Genomic DNA, 24101 nt, shown 5'->3' on the forward strand with positions numbered 1-24101 from the left:
GTTCCCCACACGCTAGGGAGGGAAGGGGGTGAGGAGAAGGGGGGAGGGAGGGGGAAGGGAAGTAAATGAGAGGTAGGAATGCCTGAACACATATGGTGGAGAGAGAGAGAGAGAGAGACCACCCATCACACTTGCAGTCAATAAGGATAAAAATCGTCTAATTACATACATAAATATAAGACTTAATGAACAGTAACTTAACAGCCCTAGGCAGTCTAATCCTCCCCCCTCACCCCCCTAAACAGATTCTCATTGGTGGTTAGGTTAGGTACCTGGGACTTGTACCTGTACCTCGTCATAAAGCAACTAGGTGTGTGTGTGTGTGTGTGTGTGTGTGTGTGTGTGTGTGTGTGTGTGTGTGTGTGTGTGTGTGACCAGAGGAGGAGTTACAGTGTTGTTAACCATAATGCTTGCCTTGTCATGTGAACCTCCTCCCTCCCTCCTTCCCTCCTTCCCTTCCCTTCCCTCCCTCCCTCCCTCCCTCCCCCTCCCTCCTCCTCCCTTCCCCCTTCCCTCCTTCCCCCCTTCCTCCCTCCTCCCTCCCTCCCTCCCTTCCTTCCCTCCCTCCCTCCCCTCCCCTCCCCCCTCCCCCTCCCCTCCCCCTCCCCTCCCTCCTCCCTCCCTCCCTCCCTCCCTCCCCTCCTCCCCTCCTTCCCTCCCCTCCTCCCTCCCCTCCCCCCTTCCTTCCTTCCCTTCCCTTCCCTCCCCCTCCCTCCCTCCCTCCCTCCCCTCCCTCCCCCTCCCCTCCCTCCCTCCCTCCCTCCCTTCCCTCCCTTCCCTCCCTCCCTCCCCTCCCTCCCTCCCTCCCCTCCCTCCCTCCTTCCCTCCTTCCCTCCCTCCCCCCCTCCCTCCTTCCCCTCCCTCCCTCCCCTCCCTCCCTCCCTTCCCTCCCTTCCCCTTCCTTCCCTCCCTCCCCCTCCCTCCCCTCCCCTCCCCTCCCCTTCCCCCTTCCCTCCCCTCCCCTCCCCTCCTCCCCTCCCTCCCTCCCCTCCCTCCTTCCCTCCTTCCCCTCCTTCCCTCCTTCCTTCCCTCCTCCTCCCCTCCCTCCCCTCCCTCCCCTCCCTCCCTCCCTCCCTCCTCCCTCCCTCCTCCCCCTCCCTCCCTCCCCTCCCCTCCCTCCCTCCCCTCCCCTCCCCCTCCCCTCCCTCCCTCCCCTCCCCTCCCCTCCCCTCCCCCTCCCCTCCCTCTCCCCCTCCCCTCCCTCCCTCCCTCCCTCCCTCCTCCCTCCCCCCTCCCCTCCCTCCCCTCCCTCCTCCCCTCCCTCCCTCCCTCCCCTCCCTTCCCTTCCCTTCCCTTCCCCTTCCCTCCTTCCCTCCCTCCTTCCCTCCCCTCCTTCCCTCCCTCCATCCCATCTCCTCCTATTCATCTCCCTCCCTCTCCCCTCCCCTCCCTGTGCAGTGGTGTGGCACGTGATCCCACACACACACGGCAGTACAGTGTGTGTGTGTTATGCAGGAAATTTGGTGTACCTGAACTAGCTTATTGCGGAGAGAGAGAGAGAGAGATTCTACCCACATCACAACAAAGAGAATGACAATAAGAGAGACAGAGGGAGAGAGAAACAGAGAGATTTTCTACTTGGCTACAACCAAAACAAAAGCCGTCCACACACACACACACACTGCTTGCCCACCATTGTTATTTACCATGACTTCAGACAATCCTCCTTAGCGGAAGTCACTACTCTTTCTTGGCTTAAAACTTGTCTCACACACACACACACACACACACACACACACACACACACACACACACACACACACACACACACACACACACATCTGATTGTCTGTTTCAAGCTATGACACAAAGATGGATTCTCAGTTATTCTTACGTCAAATAATTTCACCTATAAAATGATATAAACAAGAACGTATCAAACATCAAAAGACAACCTAAATTAAGTCGAAAATGGCAAAACCTCTCCCGTTATGAGGTTAGGTTAGGTTAGGTTAGGTTAATAAAGTCCAACACGTAAGATTATTTGAGTATATGAAGGATTGATTGCGTTAGGTAGCGTGTGTGGTATTGCTGTGTTGAAGGTTGTGGAGTGTGGTGTGTACATTTGCATTGTGGAGAGTCTTCAAGGTTACGGTAGTGTGTGTGTGTGTGTGTGTGTGTGTGTGTGTGTGTGTGTGTGTGTGTGTGTGTGTTGATGGTGGCGATAAGTGATGATGATGATAACAGTAATAATAATAATAATAATAATAATAATAATAATAATAACAATAATACCAACAACAACAACAACAGTAATGACAATATCAACAACAATAATAATAATAATAATAATAATAATAATAATAATAATAATAATAATAATAATATCATCATCATCAACAATAACAGTAATAATAATAACAACAACCACAACAATAACAACAACAACAGCAACACAAGTAGCAAGAAGCAAGAGAGAGAGAGAGAGAGAGAGAGAGAGAGAGAGAGAGAGAGAGAGACTGACCTTGACAGCTTTCATGCAGCGGTGATATCTGACCCTGTAGGAGTGAGCGGCCTTGTGACGTTACCTCAGATAACACCACTGTGATCACGGGGAGCTGTGGTCTAGATGTCTTAGCTGTTGTCTGGGGAAAATAGCTGTTTGTCTGCTGCTTGTCTGGAGATAATAGCTGTCTGTCTGCTGCTTGTCTGGAGAAACTAGCTATTTGTCTGATGTTGTCTGGAGAAAATAGCTGTTTGTCTGCTGTTGTCTGGAGAAAATAGCTGTTTGTCTGCTGTTGTCTGGAGAAAATAGCTGTTTGTCTGCTGCTTGTCTGGAGAAAATAGCTGTTTGTCTGCTGTTGCCTTATCTCGCTCAAAATACCCCTAACCTATCGAGAGGGGGTCCCAGAGGGGGTCCCAGAGGGGGTCTGGATTCCCTCTTTTTATCAGAAAATCCCAATACTTCTCTTTAATGCAGTATTTCACTCAGGGGTTTTTATATGGGAACAATTATTACTATTGACCTCAGAATATCTCCTAATATCAGGTACACATGGCCTCACAATGGCCTCAAAATGTCCATGATATTGGTCAGATTAAAAAAAACAAGAAATGTGGGTGCTTACAGTGCCCACTCCCCCCTCCACCCCCTCTCCACCCCCTGCTGTGTGGGCTGGCTGTGTTCGACCTGTTCCCCCACTCACAACTTCTGACCCCCTCTCCCCCTCTCTCCCTTTTGATATTCCTGGATATGCCCCAGGTATCCAGTCTTTAATCTATCCCTAACGTCATCCAACCAACACCCTCTAACCTAACTTATCCTAACCTCACCTTACCGTAACTTAACCTAACCTCACCTTACCTGACCTCACCTTACCGTAACTTTACCTAACCTCACTTTACCGTCACCTAACTTAACTTCCCCAACCCATTCCTAACCCTAACCTAACCTAACCCTAACCTAACCTAACCCAAACCTAATCTAACCTAATCCTACCTTTAAAAAAATTAGTATTCAAAGGTTTAAAACTCAAGGTAATAGGATTTAGTCTCACAAAAACATCGACTGGCAACTCAACTATCTCCCTAGGCTGGACGCTCAATCTTGTTTTGCTTATATGACAAAAAAACAAAAGCAAAAAAAGTGAAACAAAAACATTGGTCTGCAACACTAAATGAATACTGGGTCTTGGTACCTGAGGTTATTTTTATATATATTTTTTGTGTGTGTGTCTGTGTTTGTTGGGAGTTGATGGAACTAAGATCTGAATACAGTGTTTTAATGCTTATTTTTCTGGATTTATATATTATGGGTTATTTAGAGTATTATATGGAGTGATTTATCAAGGGGATGAGTTATAAATTTGGTTATTTACGATGTATCATGGCAGTGAGTTATTTAGAGTTATTTAGGTTAATTTAGGTTAATTGATACACTACAAGGCTCCATGTATTTAATTACAGGAAGTTGAGTATATTTTGCCAGAATAATATTTGAACATCCAGTAAGTGGCTTTATTGGATTTACTTCAAGCTGTCCTCTGATACAACTAGTTTGTTTTCCTCCAAATAAACGGACTTACAGTTGTATTTATCAACACTTCAGGTTTAAACGGCTAAACGGAAAATAACTTTGTTAATTAAGGAAAGTTTGAGTTAGTTTTGACTGCTGTTTGGTAACTCCTGTAAATTAAAAATGGGTCGATATCTTTCGTGAATACCTAAACAAACTTTAAATACCTTACTAACCTTGTAAGATTATCTCGTCTTAATTAAACTTTCTAGAATCAGCTTTGACATTAATATATTAGGTTAAAATTTGATGGAATGACAACAATAGTATAAAGAACGGATTAATTTAATATTTTATTCACATTTCACAAACTCTGACAATAAAAAAAAATACTCTTATTTTTTTCTGAAATAACTTGGCTTTGGTAAACTGTGACATGTATTTGAAGTTTAATTTTAAATCTTTTTTTTTAATTTGTATCGATGTTACAGAGAATTTTTTCCCCAAGTGAATTTATTATCATTTTGTTTTGATGTTTTATTTGTGTATTTTATTAAATTTTTCTGAGTTTATTTGATTATTATTTTATTTTTGTGTACTTTCATTTATTTTATATGTAGTGTATGTAAATAAATATTACTCTTTAATTAAGTTTGGTTTAATTAGGCGTCTGTTCGTATATATATAAAACCAGTCAACTATCCACCTCATCGCCTATCCACCTCCACTATCTATCCACCAACCCCCAACTTCTCCATTTTACAGTCTATCTACCTCACCATCTATCCACCCCCTCCCCCCACCCCCCTCCCCACCCTCCCCCCCCCACTCCCCTCTCCCCCTCCCGCGTTACGTTGAGTTGCCAGAGTGTGTTTTAATGGGAGAGTTTGAGGTGTGTGGGCGATGTAACCTACTGGCCTATCTACTTTAACTCTTCTCCTCTCTAACTGTTGCTGTCTGCTGTGTTGCTGTCTGCTGTGTTACTGTCTGCTGTGTTACTGTCTGCTGTGTTGCTGTCTGCTATGTTGCTGTCTGCTGTGTTGCTGTCTGCTGTGTTGCTGTCTGCTGTGTTGCTGTCTGCTGTGTTACTGTCTGCTGTGTTGCTGTCTGCTGTGTTGCTGTCTGCTGTGTTGCGTTTGTGAGAGAGAGAGAGAGAGAGAGAGAGAGAGAGAGAGAGAGAGAGAGAGCATCACTCCTAACTATGACGTAATACAAGTCTAAAGTCAGAACAACTATCAATATACTTGTAGACTGAGAAAGGGAGAGAAGCTGATAGTGGTTGTTGTTGTGGTAGTGGTGGTGGTGACGGGGTAGTAGTTGTGGTAGTAGGGTTGGTAGTGCTGGTTGTTGTGGTAGGGGATGGTAGTTTTTGATGGTAAGGGATCGTGGTGGTGGTGGTGGTAGTGGTAGTAGTGATGGTTGTGGTGATAGTATAGTGTTCATTGAGGGGAGGTAATGGTAGTAATGGTGGTAGTTGTGGTTATTAAAAGGAATGGTTGTGGTGGTAAAGGTGGTATGTTGAGGAGGAGGAGGAGGAGGAGGAGGGGGAGGAGGAGGAAAAAGAAGAAGAAGAAAGAAGAAGAAGAAGAAGAGTAGGTGGAATGAGGAGGAGGAAAGAAGAGGAGAAGAAGGAAGAGGAGGAGGAGGAGGGGAAGAAGAAGAGGTGGAGGAAGAACGAAAGGAGGAGGAGGAGGAGGAGGAGGAGGCCAGTTAACAAGGAGCCATTTAGTGTAGATGCGGAGAATGGCGATGACTCAGAGCCCGCATGGTGGCGCCTTCCTGGGAGGAGGAGGAGGAAGAAGAAGGAGGAGGAGGAAGAAGGAGGAGGAGGAGGAAGGAAGGGGATCTTGACACAGGAAGGGAAGAATTTAAGAGAGGGAGGGAAGCGTGTGTGTGTGTGTAGGCGGTCAGCTATTGAGGTAAACAGGACAATTTCCATCCCACAAGTAACATAAATTGAGAAATATCTCTCTCTCTCTCTCTTTATGTATGAATGTACTGTATGTAGGCTATGTATCTCATTTATACACAAGAATAAAATCAATTTTCTCCAGAATATTATAAAAAATGTAATCGTAAAGCGAGGGAGACATGACAGTTTCGATATACGATCTCTATCAACGCCACGACAAGACAGCCTTCAGCGACTGCGTCAGTTGGCGCCGTAGGTTCGTGGTAGCTGTGGTTCGGGGAAGCTGGAACGAGGGCATTTAGGGTTAGACACAGTCATTTGTATGTGAGTCACCTCCCTCTCACACACACACACACACACACACACACACACACACACACACACACACACACACACACACACACGCACGCACACACACACACACACACACACGCACACACACACACACACACACACACATACATACACACACGCACGCACGCACACACACACGCACGCACACACACACGCACGCACACACACACGCACACACACACGTATCACCATCACCTCCATCCACGCACATAATCTCCCTCTCTCCCTCTCCCCCTTCTTCCCTCTGCGTACTAATCTCTCTCCCTTGCTCTCTCTCACACACATACAGACATGCAATCTCTCTGTGTGTGTGTGTGTGTGTGTCGCGGATATACACACTAAATTATTGATCTGTCGTAGTTACACTTGGCGGATTAACGTTTAAACAAGGCAAGCTCCTGTGGTGAGGTACCTGTGTGCTATTGGGTGCTATTGAGGTCCCTGTGTGCTATGGAGCTACTTGGATGCTATTAGAGTGCTATTGAGTTACTTGGGTGCTATTGAGGTACATGGGTACTATTTTACACGTAGATTTAAAGCGGCTCTCTCTAGTGTGGGGGACATACTAGCCACCTCGTATCACCACAAAGTACAAGTGTAGGAACATACTAGGCGCGTCCTAAAATTCTACAAGGTACAAGGTTAAACTCCGTAAGGGATACCACTGTCGCCCACCCAAACCACAAACAGGGATAGTCTCAGTTGCTTTCACAATCTTAAAGTATAAAGCTCTCAGTTGAATGCGACACTCAGGTTTATGGTACGTCAGAGATGGGGTGGGAAGGGAGGCGGTACAACCAAGGTATCTTAAATTCTCTCTAGTGAAAGGTTCCGATCCTCCGAACACGAGTGAAGTGAACTCTGGGAATCGATTCGAGGAAAAGGGTGGGTAAATCTCCGGAGATAGGGGGAGGGGGGGGGACTCGGTGGCAACTCCAGGTAGGGAATGTCAGGGCAATAGATGATTATGTATTGTGGTGGCAAAGTAGGATTCAATTCTATCAAAAGGAATATTTAAGCTTTTGATTAAATTACTTATAGTTTTTAACAAATAAATACCATCGTTAATCAATATATTGTATTTCTTTAAGCCATATTTTACTACAGACATTCAAACAGCTGAAACGGAATAGAGGCTTTTAGTCAATTCTATAAGAGACCTTTGAAGTGATGTCCAGTGATGTCCAGTATGAAGCCTGAGAAAATGTGTATTAGTATAAACACCACCAAACAAATACGACAAAATCTAAATCTCTCCAAATTTATGCTGGTGTATAAAATTAACTCGTGTTTCCGGGTAGTGTTGGTGGCCTTGTGAGATTGTTTTGTTTTCCTCATTCATTTGGTTTACGGAGTTTCTTTTTTTTTGTAGTTTTTATTAGTGGTTTTATTTTATATTACTGTAGTTAGTTTTTTTCTCTCTCTTTCTTTGAATGTGTGTGTGTGTCTTTGGGGGGGAAGGAGCAGGTGTGAGGTGCGGGTAAGGACAGGTGTGAGGTGTGGGTAAGGACAGGTGTGAGGTGTGGGTAAGGACAGGTGTGTGTGGGAGTGAATGGCATTTCCACTCAACACCTGCCCTGTAGGTAGGTAGGTACGGAGATCCCCCCCCAGCTCTGTGTGTGTGTGTGTTCACCTTAGTTTTTATTTGTGTGTGTGTGCTCTGTTTCCTGCGCAAAGAAAACGATTTTGTGGTTTTATCTACCACCTGCTTGGCCAAGTAGTCTACACACCCCGCGCGAGAACACACTGTGGGAAATTACAGTTATCCGACCAAAATGTGTGTCTTGGTTAATAGTTTGGCCTCGGTATATCGGTCAATTCTACTGGGAGTCATTTGTCTCTCGTCAACCCGAGCCAGACGCCTCCCCTATGGCGACCCGGGAGCAACTGATGCATGGCGGGTTGGCCTCACCCGCCTTACTCCCACAGCCCCATTACTCCCACAGCCGCCTTACTCCCACAGCCCCACTAAGTAAATGGATTGAGGGGCGACAGACTCGGGTTAGGTTTTAACATCACCAAAAATAACAACCTATTTTATTTCACCAGAACAAATTATCTAATATATTTACCCCCAAGATTAAACAACCAAATGCTAACATAACGTAACCTAACGTAAGCTTAATCAAATAAAATCTTACCCTACCCTACCCCACCCTAACATACCCTACCCTACCCTAACATACCCTACCCTACCCTAACATACCCTACCCTACCCTACCCTAACATACCCTACCCTAACATACCCTACCCTACTCCTACTACCCAACCCAACCCTACCCAACCCAACCCTACCCTACCCTACTACCCTACCCTACCCTACCCTACCCTACCCTACCCTACCCTAATCAAATCAAATCTTACCAAACTGTGGCATTCATTAGTTTTAGGTGCTTCAACTACCAGGGTTGTTAAGCACCATTCATTAGGTCCTAGTTTTAGGTGCTTCAACTACCAGGGTTATTAAGCACCATTCATTAGGTCCTAGTTTTAGGTGCTTCAACTACCAGGGTTATTAAGCACCATTCATTAGGTCGTAGTTTTAGGTGCTTCAACTACCAGGGTTATTAAGCACCATTCATTAGGTCGTAGTTTTAGGTGCTTCAACTACCAGGGTTATTAAGCACCATTTATTAGGTCGTAGTTTTAGGTGCTTCAACTACCAGGGTTATTAAGCATGGGTAATGAAGTCTTGGGTTCTACAATAGGTTTACATAACAGCATCGGGACTGATACTATAGTATATTCGAAATTACTGTATTTAATGTTGATTCGTATTCATATTTATGTTTAAATCTTCAATGAAAATAACTTTGATTTCAGCAATATTGAGTTTTACGTTTTGTAAAGGATCAAAGTGATTTGAAAATGTTTAAAGTCGATAATGGAACTAACTAGATGACACTACTTCTCCGAGTGCACAAGATACGTGACGTACTGAAACACTGAAGTCGACATAATGAGAAAACTAATAGTGATCTTGGGGAAAAATTGAATAAGTATTACAATGTTTATGGAAAATATACACGATGGTCGCTTATACTCCTAGGTTAAAGTGTACCGCTAATGAGACTGTCAGAATGCGACTTCGATACTGAGAAGCTTAAAGAGGAGACCTTGTGGAGGGGAGAGAATGGTGTTATGGTACAGTGTGACCCCTGCTGAAGGTGGGCCGGAGCACCTGCCAGCTGAGCCATCAACACAGCGCTGGTCGTGGAAGACTCTCACTATGCCGGGTTGTTTCGCTCTCCCGGCTTTGCTTAAACACCTGTGTGCGAGTAAGCTGGCAGTCACTCCATGTCCACTTTACCTGAGCACTTACCTGTCCTTAACCCCATTTACCTGAGCATTTCACTGTCTTTAATCCCTGTTACCTGAGCATTTCACTGTCTTTAACCCCTTTACCTGAGCATTTCACTGTCCTTAATCCCCTTTACTAGTACCTTGATATTAAGACACAGTTGGGTGTGGTAATGTGCCCTACTATGGGTTTGATCACCTGTAGACTGTCACATTGCCCCCTCCTTCCCCTCTCCCTCCTTGTAGTCTTTGCTGTACAAGTACCTGGACTGTAAGAAACCTTTATGCTGTTCCCTTTTTCACTGCATGATTGTCATTTTAAGTGTTAAGTAATTTATAACACATTAGTCATTGAAGGTTACATGATGATAACTTCATATGTATCACCAGGTTGCTAAGTGTTCTCAGGAACGTCGTAAAAACTGCCAGATCTATTTATTTTGATGTATTGTTTGTGTTATGTATATTATATGAAATATTTATTGTGATATGTATATTTTTATGTGGATATTATTGCCTTGAAGTTGTAGGTATTAATACCATGTAATGTAGTATATCCGAGAGAATGGAAGTACAGTAGTGTAATGTGGTGGTCACTCTTGAGTAGGGTAATGTGTTATACTTTGGTTATGTTTTTCAGAGCCTGGGAAGGAGAAGAGTGAGGGTGTGAATGGTAATGTTGGTAGTGGTGATGGGTCCCCTGAACACCACCCAGCCTTCAGCCCCTTAGCCTCTGGTGCACCCACTACCACTACCACAGTTCCCCCCCTCACTAGCCAGCCCCTCTCCCCACCTGAGTCACAGCCGCCGGACTATCACGGTCATCACCACATCATCTCGTCGGAGCGGCCGGAGCGGCCAACATCACTCATGGCACCGGGTGGTAAGTGGCAGATACGGGGCCAACATGGTCCTGCCTCCCCTGACTCGACTGACGCCGTCTTTGTGACCGCTACTAACACCACCTGTGCTGCCACCACCACCACCACTACCACCATGTGTGGGGGCCGCCATGCCCGCTGGCTCCTGTGTGTGCCCTCCAGCTCTGTGCCAGGGGACCAGTACCAGCCCTCCAATGCTCCCCTCCCTCAACAATCCCGACCCATCACCTCCCCCAGTTCACAGCAGCCCCCCTCGCACAGTTCTGTGGTTGCTCCTCCCTCGGTCACTACTACTACTCGTACCCTTCAGTCGCCTTCCTCGCACTGCAACCTCGCAGGTTGTTTCTTGCGACCGGCCCTTCATCCCGCCACCTCCACCCCAGTACAACAGCCATCGCCCTATGCTCCCCCCAGCCCTCATCCTCCTCCTGGACTTCCTTCGCCCCAGTCATACTCTTCGACCCAGTCCCAACCTCAGACTTGCGGGGGGCTGACCGTGACCTACGCTCCCACCCCGTTTGTGCAGGCTAGTCAGCTGACCACTTCATCGGGTCATGTCGCTCCCACACACTCTGGTGGTGCCAGTGTCTTCCCCTCAGCTTACCTCCCCACCAACACCACCACCACGTACTCTTTCCCCTCTGTGTATGCGGCGAGCAGCGCAGGCGGCAGTGCAGCGGCCGTGCGGCCCACCTCGCGGACCTCCCTGTCTGGTGAGTCCTTGACCCCAGAAACACGAGCAACATGAGCATGACTGCCGCCAGCATGACAACAAGCCAGCATGACCACCCAGCATGGGGACCTGCACCTCGCTCCTCCACCAGTCTGCAGCTTATCCTCTTCCTTTGCCTATTCACATTTTTTTCACCAAACATGTTGGTTTACATGTAACTTTTTGTGACACAATTTTATGACACTATTGTGATAATAGTTTTGGGAATGTCAGTGTTCACATCCACCTATTGTTGTAGAAATCACCACTAAAGATTTTTTAACTACCGTACAAAGATCAAGTCTCGTGCTTAGATGTGTTTCAGTTCAAACCACTCCTGTCCCTCGAGTAGACCCATAAATCACACTCATAAATCTATCTAGTGCCTGTGTGTGTGTTATTCCGGCTAGATCCATATCGTTGTGACTTTACCTACATTTGGAGCACTTCAAGGCATTAATGTGATTTTAATTTTTATTGTAATCTTTATTTTCTCACACTACAATTACATTTCAGTTTCTGATGGCGGCATGGGTGGCGTTCAAGTGCTGCCAACTGAAATACCCGGTGGCCTACACCCGGTACACCAGCGAGACACCCACACGTACTACGGTGGGGGACAAGGTTCTGCCGACGAATATAACCCTAATGACCCTCACTATATGGGTCACCACCACGTTGCTCATCTTCCGGAACCTCCAATACCTGTATCAGAGATTGGACCCATCCCTCCGCCTCCGATGTTTTCCTCTCCGTCTCCAGTGGTTCATCCCAGGAGTCATCCGCCCCCACCATACCACCCTCCTGCGTCAGTGGCAGGAGCAGGGGTGCAAAATGCTGTGGGTCACAATCTTTCCAACTCTGAATACGGTGGTAAGTGCTGTACCGTGTTATGTTTTATTACTATCTACTTATAAGGACTTAATATTAAATGCAATGTTGCCTCACTCTTGAATTGAAGTTGTGTTGGCATTATGACATTGTTTCAGTGTCACTTCAGTGTTAAAACAATGTCAGGTGCCCGCTGGGAAGTTATTGTTTGGTGTGGCTCGGGAAGTAATGACACGTTTGATTATTGTATTGAGGCCAAATTGTTTGTTTATAATGAAAATTTATTCATTGTATTTTTCATAAGATGTAATAAAAATACATCTTACTGAATTAAGCTGGGTATGTGTCCACCTGATGAACCTTTAAAGGAAATTTTCAATATTTTTCCTTTGTTTTAGAAGTTTTTACACCTGGGATATTTATGATGTGGTAAAGTATCATCATTATTATTATTTTATACAATAACTTGGGTGTAAATATTGTATTATTATTAACAAGAATAAAGAAGAACTGTTCTGGGAATTTCACATCTGTGCCAATTCTCAGCTGAAGCAAATCAAAAGATGTCTTACTGGTGCAGGTCTTCTGTTTTAATATACCCCTTATACTGTACCCTGTATTATATTACATTACTCAAGTGTTTGGTTAGGAAAATATTATAACAGTCCCTTCCATAAATGCAAGAGTAAAAAAAAAACTACTGTATATAATAAACCCACACAATGTCAGAGAAATATGAACAAGTGTATCTAAAAAAATTACTATTCCAAACTGGAGAGCGTGTTCCCTGAAGAACTTAAGCAAGCAAGCATGTAAATCTCTTGCCTCTCTCAAGTATAATGCCAGTGCTCTATTCTCTACAATATTTAAAGAGAAGATAATGATACAAATTGATTAAAAGGTTAAGTGCTCTGCCAGTCATTCAGCAACACTCACCATTTCCACATCATATTAGGAACACTCTGGTGGTGCCTCTTTGAGGCTGCATTTAACAACTCAGTGTTTTTACCCAATTGTGTGTGATTCATAGAGGTGGAAGCTTCACTTTTATGCTGAGTTTTGAAACCTCAGCTTCACATTGTTTTTATACTTCCTTGATGTGGAAGCTTCAGTTTTCTGCTGAGTTGTGAAACCTCAGCTTCACATTGTTTTTTATACTTCCTTGATGTGGAAGCTTCAGTTTTCTGCTGAGTTTTGAATCCTCAGCTTCACTTTGTCCTTCATAATGTTGTTGTAAAGTGTTTTTCTTCATTCCATGAGATAAAGAAGTTAGTAATGTCACAAAACCACAAGCAAAAGTGGATAGTATATAATTTTTTAATACGTTGTTGTCTCGTGGCCTCAGTGTCCAAACTAATTCCTCCATGATGAAGACCATGACTGTGAGGGTTTATTATAGACTACATGTATTTGTCTGTAGTATTGTACTGTATTTCCAAGCCAACTTGAGGTGAAATTTGAAGAAGAATAAAGCATCAGAATTATAACCAAACAAAGAATATGTAAGTCTTTGAAGAAGTGACTGGAGTGGCTAATCAAACTTAAAGTACATTATTTAAAAATAAATTTAATATCACAAATACTGTAGAAAGTTTAACAAGATATAATACAGTATGGACATTGATCCCACTCAGAAGGGTTTCCTTTGAGGTTACACAAAACCACTGTCCGAGCACACACTTTGATTTTTTTTTTTACTGTTGCTAGAAACATAACGGGGGCTCATAGTGCTGCTCGTGTTGCTCATCCAGCCATACATCGTTATGAACCTCTGTCTCTATGTCATGTGTGCCACCCCAGCTTATATCACCTGATTATGAACAGTGATGAGAGTAGTGACGTTATGTAGTGGAGCTGGTTTTTTTAGTAGCAGTAGATGTAGTGACACTATTTTTGAGACAAGTAGCGAATGCAATAGTGGAGCTACTTTTCAGAGGAATTCCATCCACTCCTCGCTGTTGTTACTAGACATGTACAGACTGTGGTGATGCTGATATTGATTATGTTAGTGTTGAGACGCAAATGGAGCATAATACCGAGTTCTGTGTCTGCTGGGCCGTCAGTAGATGGTCAGCAGTGACTCTTGTGATGTACTAATGTGTGGCTGCTGGTGTGTCTCCCTATTATGTTCACTCCATTAACCATCATGGGACAGAGTGATCCTCAGCCTTAGGACAAGTGGACAACAGGTGGAAGCAAGTCATCTGATTGACAGTGCAACAGCCAATGAAAACGAAAATTGTATCAAAGAATTACTCTTGTCATATTGAATGCTTATTAAAAAGTAGCAGTGACAGTAGCAGTATTGCATTAATTTTTCAAATGGGTAGTTGTAGCGATAGTGCCACTACATTTTGACCCAAGTAGTGGTAGTTGTAGTGCCACTATTTTCAGGAGGTGGTGTGTGTACAAAGTTGATGATGAAAATACCCTCATACTATCTAGGTTTGGTTAGGTTATGGTGGGTTAGAATGGGTCAGATTATATTAGGGTTAAAATTTAGGTTAAGGTTTTGTATAACTGATGATGAGGTTATTGTATGATAATTATCCTGGGGTGTTGTATAATGTATCTGTTGAAGTATTGTTATGGGCGCTGTATTTGGGACAAGTTATGTATAGAACCTGGAATAATGGATTTATACACACACCTCAATAACGATTTGACTAATAACAAGAAAACAAAAAATGGGTGAAAAGGGAAGAATATGAAGAAAGTGAAGAAAATATTGTAAGAAAAGAGTAAATTTATGGGAAGAAAGATAAATAATAAGTAATTGTAGTCCTTGTAGAGCAGTTAGGGGTATTAGAGAAAGACTAATTGTGTTGTTCAGGTGATGTAACTAATTGTGTTGTTCAGGTGATGTAACTAATTGTGTTGTTCAGGTGATGTGACTAATTGTGTTATTCAGGTGATGTGATAGATTGATACTATAGTTTAAAGTATAGTACTGTATACATATTTTGAACATTTATTCTTGTAGTTGTTAGAAAGAAAAAAGTATTGAACTCATCAGACAAAAAATTATCAAGTGAGAGAGAATAATTTGTTAGAAAGTACTATACTAAAAACCCAGGTAACATGTATACAGCACAGCCCACAGTCAATGATTTGTAAGGTACCGGAGATATGATTGGGACTGGCAGGAATTACATACCCTCTCGACTTATCTGTAAGGAAGGTTTTAGTAGATGGTGATTGACAGTGGAACAAGTGGTAATTTTCTTTTTGAAGCTGTTCTAGTAGTTTTTAATCACTACATCGACAGTAAGAAGTAAGGTGAAACATAAGCAGAAAAGGTCACCATATCAAGTGGTATATTTTAATACAACTTGGATATTTACCTGAGTTGGTTTACCTGCACTGTACTCTAAGGTAAGATTGAGTCTCATATTGGATGGAATACTGTGCACCATTCATTGGCCTTAGAGCTGAAGGTGAGTTTGATTCCTTCATCAGTATATGGGGGGTGTGGTACCTACCTGTGTGTGGAAAACTATACCATGCAGTGAATGGTAGGTAAGAAATACCATACACCATCACTATAGGGTAATTAGACACCAGCCATTATGGTAATACTTTACTATATGGAATGGAGAGTCCCGCTATACCGAGGGTTCCGTTAGATATGAAACCTCCATGTAATGAATTATATAGAGAAGAAAGTCTGCTATATCGAGGTTCTGTTAGATGTGAAACCTCCATCTAACTGATTATATTTATAGAGAAGTCCTTTATCTGGAGGTTTCACTGTAGTCATCACTTTTTCCAACAGAATTTCACTATTATTTACAACCTCCCAAAACATAACAGTACTACATGAAACAAAAGACTAAAGTATTTTGTTAACCCATCAAATATTTCATATCATCTCAGCTTAACAGAAAAGATATTTTGTTTTTTGTTTTTCGATGCCTTATTGCGGGTTATAAACGATACTGTGAGATTGGTGTAGTCTTGTGGCCTGCAGCCGAGGTGGTGTGTGCCACTTCCCACACACACTGGTCGACTGTGTGAGGACGGTGAGGTGTTGCTCCCAGGGTGAAAGGAATGGCTGGTCAACATCCCCATCTTTAAGATTACAAAAGCCATAATTAAACTTTATTATTTTATTAGGGATTTTTTTCTATTTAACTTTATTCTTTCTTCCCCTCCACACCACCCCCCCTACACACCCCATACACACACACCCACCCACCCACCCACCCACTGTAAATCAATGGTACCTGTAATGAATGAGGGGTTACTAAAAAGTTATACTCTGGCTTCCAAAATATTATCTTAAATTTCACTCACATACCAATATGAATTTTTATTTGTACTTGAGATATTAAACAAATGTGGGTGATATTAAAATAAAATAAAAAGTATAGAATCCATGGATACTGTGGCAGACAACGCACATCCACCAATCCATTCTGTGCCAGGAGAAGCACCAAAGACCCCTGCCCTTCCCTGTGTGGATCAGCTGAGAGGCCATGTTTATCTCTAGAGGGAGGGAGAAACAGATAGATAGGAGAGAAAGGGGAGAGTGAGACTGTGTGTGTGTGTGTGTGTGTGTGTGTGTGTGAGTGTGTGTGTGTGTGAGGGAGTGTGTGTGTGTGTGTGTGTGTGTGTGTGTGTGTGTGTGTGTGTGTGTGTGTGTGTGTGTGTGTGTGTGTGTGTGTGTGTGAGTGTGTGTGTGTGGGAGGGAGGGAGGGAGTGTGTGTGCCCAAGCAATGATTTATTTCGTAGTTCCTTTATCATTCTACTTTGTTATACAGGTATATATAAAAATAACTATCATTAATATTTTTGGTAATAGGAATCACAAAATACATCACAAAAAACAGATAGAAGAATGTTAAGTATTACTGAAGTCACAAAGAGGGAGTTTGACACTTGTGGTTGTTGAGCCATGGCAATAGGGGGTTACAAGTATGTGGTACAGGGGAGTTTACAGGGGTCGTGTGCGGTACAGGGGGGGTTTACAAGGGTGGTGTGAGGTACAAGGGGGGTTTACAAGGGTGGTGTGAGGTACAAGGGGGGTTTACAAGGGTGGTGTGAGGTACAAGGGGGGTTTACAAGGGTGGTGTGAGGTACAAGGGGGGTTTACAAGGGTGGTGTGAGGCGTTTACAATGATAAATTAATCTTCCATTGCAAATTGGCCTTGCTCATATTATTTTCTATTGTTTATTGTTGTACTGAATCATGGTGGTAAAAAAGATATTAAACATATGATCCGTGCTGGGGTTAGGTGATTTACCGGTGGTGTTGTAAACAATGATTTCTAAAGCTGAATTGTTGTTGTTTACTGACTATTAACAACACGTGAAGTATATTTATGCAGTACCGTTTATACTTCAAGCTTGAATACCTTTCTTTACATACTGTAATAATGTTATGATAATAAGACTATTGTACAGAGTGTTGTTAGATTGTTCCAGGTGTGATGTTGAGTGAATTGTATTTATTTTGTACCATAATTCAGTGTGTCACATATTGAAGGTGAACATCGGCAGATTGGGTAGAATTTACTGTGTGAGTAGATTTTAATTTAAAAAAAAATATTTTTCAGGTATTTGTTATATCACAAAAACAAGATTGGCATAATTGTGTGTGCTCATTTAGTTTGCTCCAGTAGTTCTTCTTGTTATTAACAGATGGTTGTAGAGGTACTTTAGATCAAATGGTGTTTATGCTGTAGTAAATAACTCTCAGGAGCTTGGAGTAAACATCGTTCTCCAGCCTAAGTACAGTACAGTGGAGTACAGTACTACAGATACAGTACTGTAGATGTTCAATAAAGGTGTTCTCTTTTTTCACTACTGTACTTGTCTTTAAATCTTTTTCTAGCTCTTTCTCAACACTGTATTACTTGACTTACAGTAATAAAGGATGAAGATGTGAATGGCAGTACAGCTAATGGCATCCTCGGCTGGTTTGAAGCTAGAATGGCGGAATTTGCTAATGCTGGTAATATTGTGGTAGTCAGGACCTAAGTATTTCACTTCCATTAATATCTGTAAATGTCATAACTAACATCTGCACTAACTGTGCTTAGATTTATGCTAATTACCATGCTTTGGATGACCCTATATATATATACTTATATATATACAGTATATATACACGTTTATGAATGAATACTTGAATGAATACTTCTGAGTACTTTATAGTCTCGTATCTGATGGTAGCTTATACTATAACAAGCAGCATGCCCATAGCCAATGCAAGGTTTTAAAATGTGTTTCATAAGATCACACAGGCATCAGTTTTACTTTCAAAATTTACTGCTGTTATATTCTTTTGTGTATTATCGTGTTGAGGCCACATTTTTTCAGGAATAATTTTTGTTTATTTTTACACTTAGGTCAAAACAGCTCACAACCTCATGTTTCAAACAGATTAAATCGTGAGCAGAAAAATGCGTCGATGAATAAACTTACAGTATCAATAGCATTTTTCTGGTTCATTGATAAACTTGTAAAATCATAAGTTGGTTTGAAGTTCACATTTGGATTGATGTTAAACGACCTTGATTGGTGATGGTTTGAAGTTTGTATTCTGGTTAGTGTTGAGTGACTCATTGGTGCCTCTATGGCCAAAAGTGTTGAGGCAAGAAGTACCCATAGATTATGTTCATTAAATCAAACCCACTGGCAGAGATGAGATGAATCCTTGTAATACAGTATTGGCTTTCAACTTTGAATGGGGATTTGATTTGTAAACTAGTTCATCATGGTACTGTGAAATGTTCCAAGTTATGAGCAGATTAGATGAAGAAAACAGATCAGAATTGTAGAGTTTGGGAAGGATGTTGCATATTGGTGATAAAGTGAGTAGGTATAGGATGGCAGTGAGTCGTTAGAAGAATGTTGAAGGGTGTCTTTAGGCTTACGGTTAGGTGAGGTTAGGTAATTTGAGTATACAGGGAAGTGAGTTGACTATGAATGGATTATTATTGCAAATGAATAAATTATGTAGATGATAAGGTAAAGCAAGGTAGTTGATAGTTTTTTGGGGGTTGGGGGGAGGGGGGGGCATCCTATCCGTATAAAGTATACCCCAGTGAGAAAGGCAGTGAAGTAGATAAAGTTACAGTGTTTTCTTTTTGCTTTACATTAGCTTCTCTTACTTGTGTGACAACCTTACAGGGTTCTGGTTGTTGGTGGAAGAAGAAAATAATATTCTGCATTGTCCCAACTGCAAGAAGGTTGTAGAATGGTGTCCATTTTTTTTTGTTACACACGCTTATGAAATAGTGGTTTATTTATCTAATATGCTCAGTGTCAACATTTTCAAGTGTAAGTGAAACAGCTTTATACTGTTAATGGATCAATAGTAACATGGGATAAATTCTGTTACAGAGATTGGCTAAGATGACCTCAAGTATGACCAAAGTACATCATCATAGAGATACAAGTGATTACTGTCATACTCATTACTAGACAGAGAAGGTGTTTGTATGTAAAGAAATGTCTTTGATTACTTGTGTTTGTGCTATTGCTCTCATTAGCCTGACGCTCTCTTCCGGGGAGCCATCTTGAAGCAGCACCTTTAAGATCACCTTGTGAACTATTTGGCTATGGGTCTGCTTCTGTTATAGTTATTTTACTTACATAGTTAACATTTTACTGCTTTTATTTTTTTTAAACAATTCATGCTGATATTTAGCTGTAAGAAATAAATTGCTACCACTTGTAGATTGACAAGTACCATAGAACAATTTAAAACAGAGAGCATTAGATAAAGGAATACCATGGTGAGGAAAAACTACTACAGAACTAAAAAACACTTGGCTAATGTTGAATGATTATAGTGTGGGACATCTCTGCCATTTTAAATTGATTGTTCATTTGTTAAACCAACATTACCTTTAGTCTCCTGCAGTGGGTAAGAGAAGCTGGTCTCTTTGTGCTGTAGACTCTAGCCTTACTTTCCAAAGAGAAGACATGTTTAAAATACACCCCTATTTAGTTATTTTATACATATAACTCTTAGATTTTTAATGCCTAGACTAGTCAGTTCACCATAAAAAGTTATTATTTACCATATTATTGGAAAACATCTTGCAATTGTCCATGATGTGAAACCTAGATCCCCCAGTTAGTGTTAAAGGGAGACAGTGACAAGTGACTTCCAGGGTGATACCCAGGTTCTCGCCCGCTACCAGCAAGAGACGTGATTATTGTACCTTGCCGTAATATCAAACCTAGGATCTGGCCTACTATCAGAAACAGACACGATTGGTGTAGCTATGATTAAAAGTCTCTCCTTTTTTTTTCTCTCTGGCATGATTTACCCTCCATTGTATCATGGTTGCCTTTGCTTCACTCTAGCAGGAATTGTGCCTGATAAACAAATGGTACTGTAGTTATACCATAGTACTCATCCCAATGTGCAACCATTCAACGTTCAACACCAATGTAAATGATCACGGTGGTCATCATAACATCACATAAAAATAACAAGGAGTTCACTTCAAGAATTAAGACTTATGAGGTGTGATTATGTGGCTTTTGTTTTCTTTTTAAAGATTTTGTTACCGTGGATGCACTTGAGGTGGGTGGATTCTTTCACTGTTGATACCTTTTATTTACGTTTGGTGGACATTTGGAAGAGTGTAAACGAACAACACGTTTTTTTTTTTGTATAGCATTTAATTTTAGCTTTACTTTTTTCTTCTTTTTTTTTAGCCGTTTTTGTTTCATGTTTTTATTCCAGCTTTGAGTGCTCTAATGAATGTCTTTTTTATAATCCTGATAAAGTCAACGCTTCATGGATGATCTTATCAATGAGATACAATTGTTTTCCAGTCATTTACACATGTGACCACCACAAACTACTAGTATCATCTCTTGCAACTGTTTCTCAGCTACGTACTGTACAGTTTTTATTCTCTTTATCCTCTCTCTGTATACTAAATGGCATAATGACTCTGTGCTGTCCTGGAAATGTACTAAAGGAAATGTAATTATCACTGTGCTGTCTTGGAAATGTACTAAAGAGAATGAAGTTATGACTGTTCTCTCCTGGAAATGTACTAAATCGAATGTAATTATGACTGTGCTATCGTGGAAATGTACTAAATAGAATGTAATTCATTTCTTTTTCCAGTAACTAATCATTAAAGCATATATGTTCAACCATCTGTCCCCTGATTGTGGTGATCTGTGTATAACTCTTTCAGCTCGTGACTGACTGACAAGCTACATTATTTAAACAATATAGAACCTCCCTTTTAAAATATCCCTCACCATAACCTCTGAGTTGCCCTGTGCCTCCCAGGGTGATACAAAGTCCCTCTTAAGTATTCATTTGATAGTTATATTTACATGAATAATTTCCTGGTCTGTATATACTTTAGAATACTATTATTTTGTTTTTCTCTGCACCCATTATGATATTACACTCTTGGAGGAGGTCTGCCCCCTTGAAATTTATTTATTGATAGTTGCTAATTAATGGAATATTTATGTTGCCTTGTGGCCAATTAGACAGGGTGGGAAAAAACAGTAAATTATTGTACTCATTTGACCACACCTTCCTGGCATTCCTCACCTACCACAACTACTTTATTTGTTGTATATAAGGATAATATGGCTCATCTGTTGCTAAGTTACAGTTTATTATACTGTACTCTGAAGACATCAAACATTAGATAATCTTCTTGTCAGGTTTGTCTTGTTAGATAAACAACACAAAAAGAATATTATTATATATAACTTCCTTTAGAAAGTCAAATACTGTACTGCAGTATTTATATAAAGTTAATAACAGTAAAAGAACCACAAGAGTGTAAGACCAGTTAATTCTGTTAACTTTTATTATTCACTTCTTTTGATTTTACAATTTTCACTCTTATACATCATGAATAATTGTGTTACTATTTACTCCCAAGAAAATGATTTTACAGCGGCTACATGGACTGTCCTTTCTTGTGAGATTATTCTTCTTTATAAACTTACGTTCTTTCTGGACTTGTTTCATGAAACCTTTGACAACTTACTCTTTGTTGACTGCTTGGCTGTGCAAGTTTATTAAATTAGTTTATATTGTAGTCACAGTGAACTATCGAATAAGGTCTCTCCACTTTTGGTGTCCTTGACGAAAGTCACAATTTGCAGAAGTTTATTGATTGGTTGTTGTTGTTGTTGTTGAGTCACACAGCCACACACACATCAGTGGCCAGGCAACTCTGTCAACAACCAGCAACCAATCAACTTCCATTGATTATGACGGTTGCTAATGATGGCAAAATTGTGTGGAAGAGAACCGATAGGTCAAGTGAGAGCTGCCAATAAATGTGATTCCCTTCTTCAAGTGAGTCACATCCTAGACAAATGCTATTTGGTTTTGACGCTCCCTTTAATTTTTTGTCTTTGATATGCATGAATTAAATCCTATTTTGATATTGTAATATGTTCACATTATTTGCTGTACTTTACATGAAATATAATTTTTTTATTTAACTCCTTTAAGGGCAGGGCACTTCATTTTCCGCAAGTGGACTTTGATTGTTTTCTATAATTTCATAGTGTGATGTGTTTCCTCTCCCACAGATATATATATAGACTTTTATGTTGTCAAGTATTACTGATGATGACCTTATGACATAGATATATTATTTTTATTGCTCCTTTAGTTACTACTAAGACTGAATATAGTCCTGACTGACTGTTTGTTTTTTCTTCATCAAAATAGAAATATCTTTTTTGCACTCTGTACCTAATATAAGTTTCATACAGTAAATTAGTTGAAGTTGGAAATGTATTGTAACATCTTTTCATAAGGTTATGTATCATGTACTGTATATGTGGGAACTACCGAGGTTAATGACACTGAATTTTACTGTGTTAGCAGATGATGACGTAGAAGATGATGATGAAGGCACGGACGTGGATGGTGTGGTATATTTCAACAGCAGTCTTGGTCACTACGACACTTCACAAGTGGAAGAGGTGCCTGCACGGGAGCCCAGGCTCGACGCCAAACCTCTCAAATCTGCCCTTAAGAAGAAAAATCCCTCAGGAACAGCAAATGGGTCGGCTGGAACGCCACCTGCGGGCACCCCTACGGACGGCAGTAAGCCTCTATCAGTACGGCAAGACTCCAACAGGTAAGAACTGGTCTAGACTAGTGTTGTTGTTTATAACTACTGTAGTGTTTCTGAGTGTTGTTAATTACAGCAAAAAGATGTGATTAACATAGAAGCAGAACATTAACAGAATGAAGTGGAACTGTTTTTTAACAAGTAATAATATTTTATTGCTTTACCTTTAACCACCATACCAGCTGTCATGTTTTGTTAATATAGTTCCTCCTTGTTTGATATTTATGTAGAAAATGCTGTAGAAAATTCATCTGAAGTTCTTACCTTCAGTATTATAGGCAACACAAGGTTTAGCCTCACTGTAGGCAACATAAGAGAACTTTCAAACAGTTTTACACAATGTCATTCCTACGAACTTGGGCCAATTGAATGGTTGTTAATAAGCCTGATACAGTATTATCTTGACGTGTTGTACTGATTAAAGAATTTTAATAATGCAGTGGAAGGTTTTACAGAAGTTGGCTTGTGGTTTTGAGGTTCTATGGGTTTTGTTGTTCCCCTCTCATTAAAGCTGGAGGGGGTGTAGAATCGGCTTCTCTTAGTCTGTCTGTTTTTATTTATATCCAGGTTTCATCATTGGAGCAAAATTTTGTTTAATATCTAGATAAAATTTTGTGTATAAATCCTGAGAAAAAAAATCCATCTGACTTGTGTTCAGTTAGAGACGTTTGGGTGGTGGCCAGTTCAAGGGTATGCCATAACTTTTAACGCCTCCTGCCTGAGTAGATATGTTAGGGGCTAATTTCTCTTATCTAAATAAAAACAAAAAATAATTGTTAATTGCCCAAATGATGACAAAATCAGCTGGTGTTAATGTAGTCTAATGTTAATAGTAATGGTAATGGAACTACTTCGGTGTCAAAGTTAGGTAAACAAATTAGGGTAGAAAAATACTATAATAATTTTTTAAATAATAATAATGATATGCAGAAATTGGTTGAAATGATGGACTTTTATCTGGAGTTAATCCTTAAATGCCAGCCATCATTAGTGAAAGTTAGCAGAAGGGATGGCGGCCGTCATTTGTGGAACTTAGCTGTAGGGATGGCGGCCGTCATCT

General features: G+C 41.2%; 1 protein-coding gene across 14 annotated transcripts in view; it reads left to right on the plus strand.

Annotated features, from left to right (window-relative positions):
• Nucleotides 1-24101, plus strand: part of LOC121857417 (phosphatase and actin regulator 2-like) — a 205382-nt gene that overhangs the window by 152126 nt on the left and 29155 nt on the right. For 10 of the 14 annotated variants that reach the window (XM_042353462.1, XM_042353464.1, XM_042353469.1 and 7 more), the window contains 4 exons: nucleotides 10162-11115; nucleotides 11631-11987; nucleotides 17815-17901; nucleotides 22792-23047. In XM_042353462.1, coding sequence (XP_042209396.1) covers nucleotides 10162-11115; nucleotides 11631-11987; nucleotides 17815-17901; nucleotides 22792-23047 — 1654 coding nt within the window. Of the gene's footprint in view, nucleotides 1-10161; nucleotides 11116-11630; nucleotides 11988-17814; nucleotides 17902-22788; nucleotides 23048-24101 lie in introns of all 14 variants that reach the window. The other 4 variants (XM_042353470.1, XM_042353471.1, XM_042353466.1 and 1 more) reach the window with 4 other exon arrangements.

Source organism: Homarus americanus, unplaced genomic scaffold (genome assembly GCF_018991925.1).
Source record: "Homarus americanus isolate GMGI-L3 unplaced genomic scaffold, GMGI_Hamer_2.0 scaffold6875, whole genome shotgun sequence".
In the NCBI taxonomy this organism is placed as follows: domain Eukaryota; kingdom Metazoa; phylum Arthropoda; class Malacostraca; order Decapoda; family Nephropidae; genus Homarus; species Homarus americanus.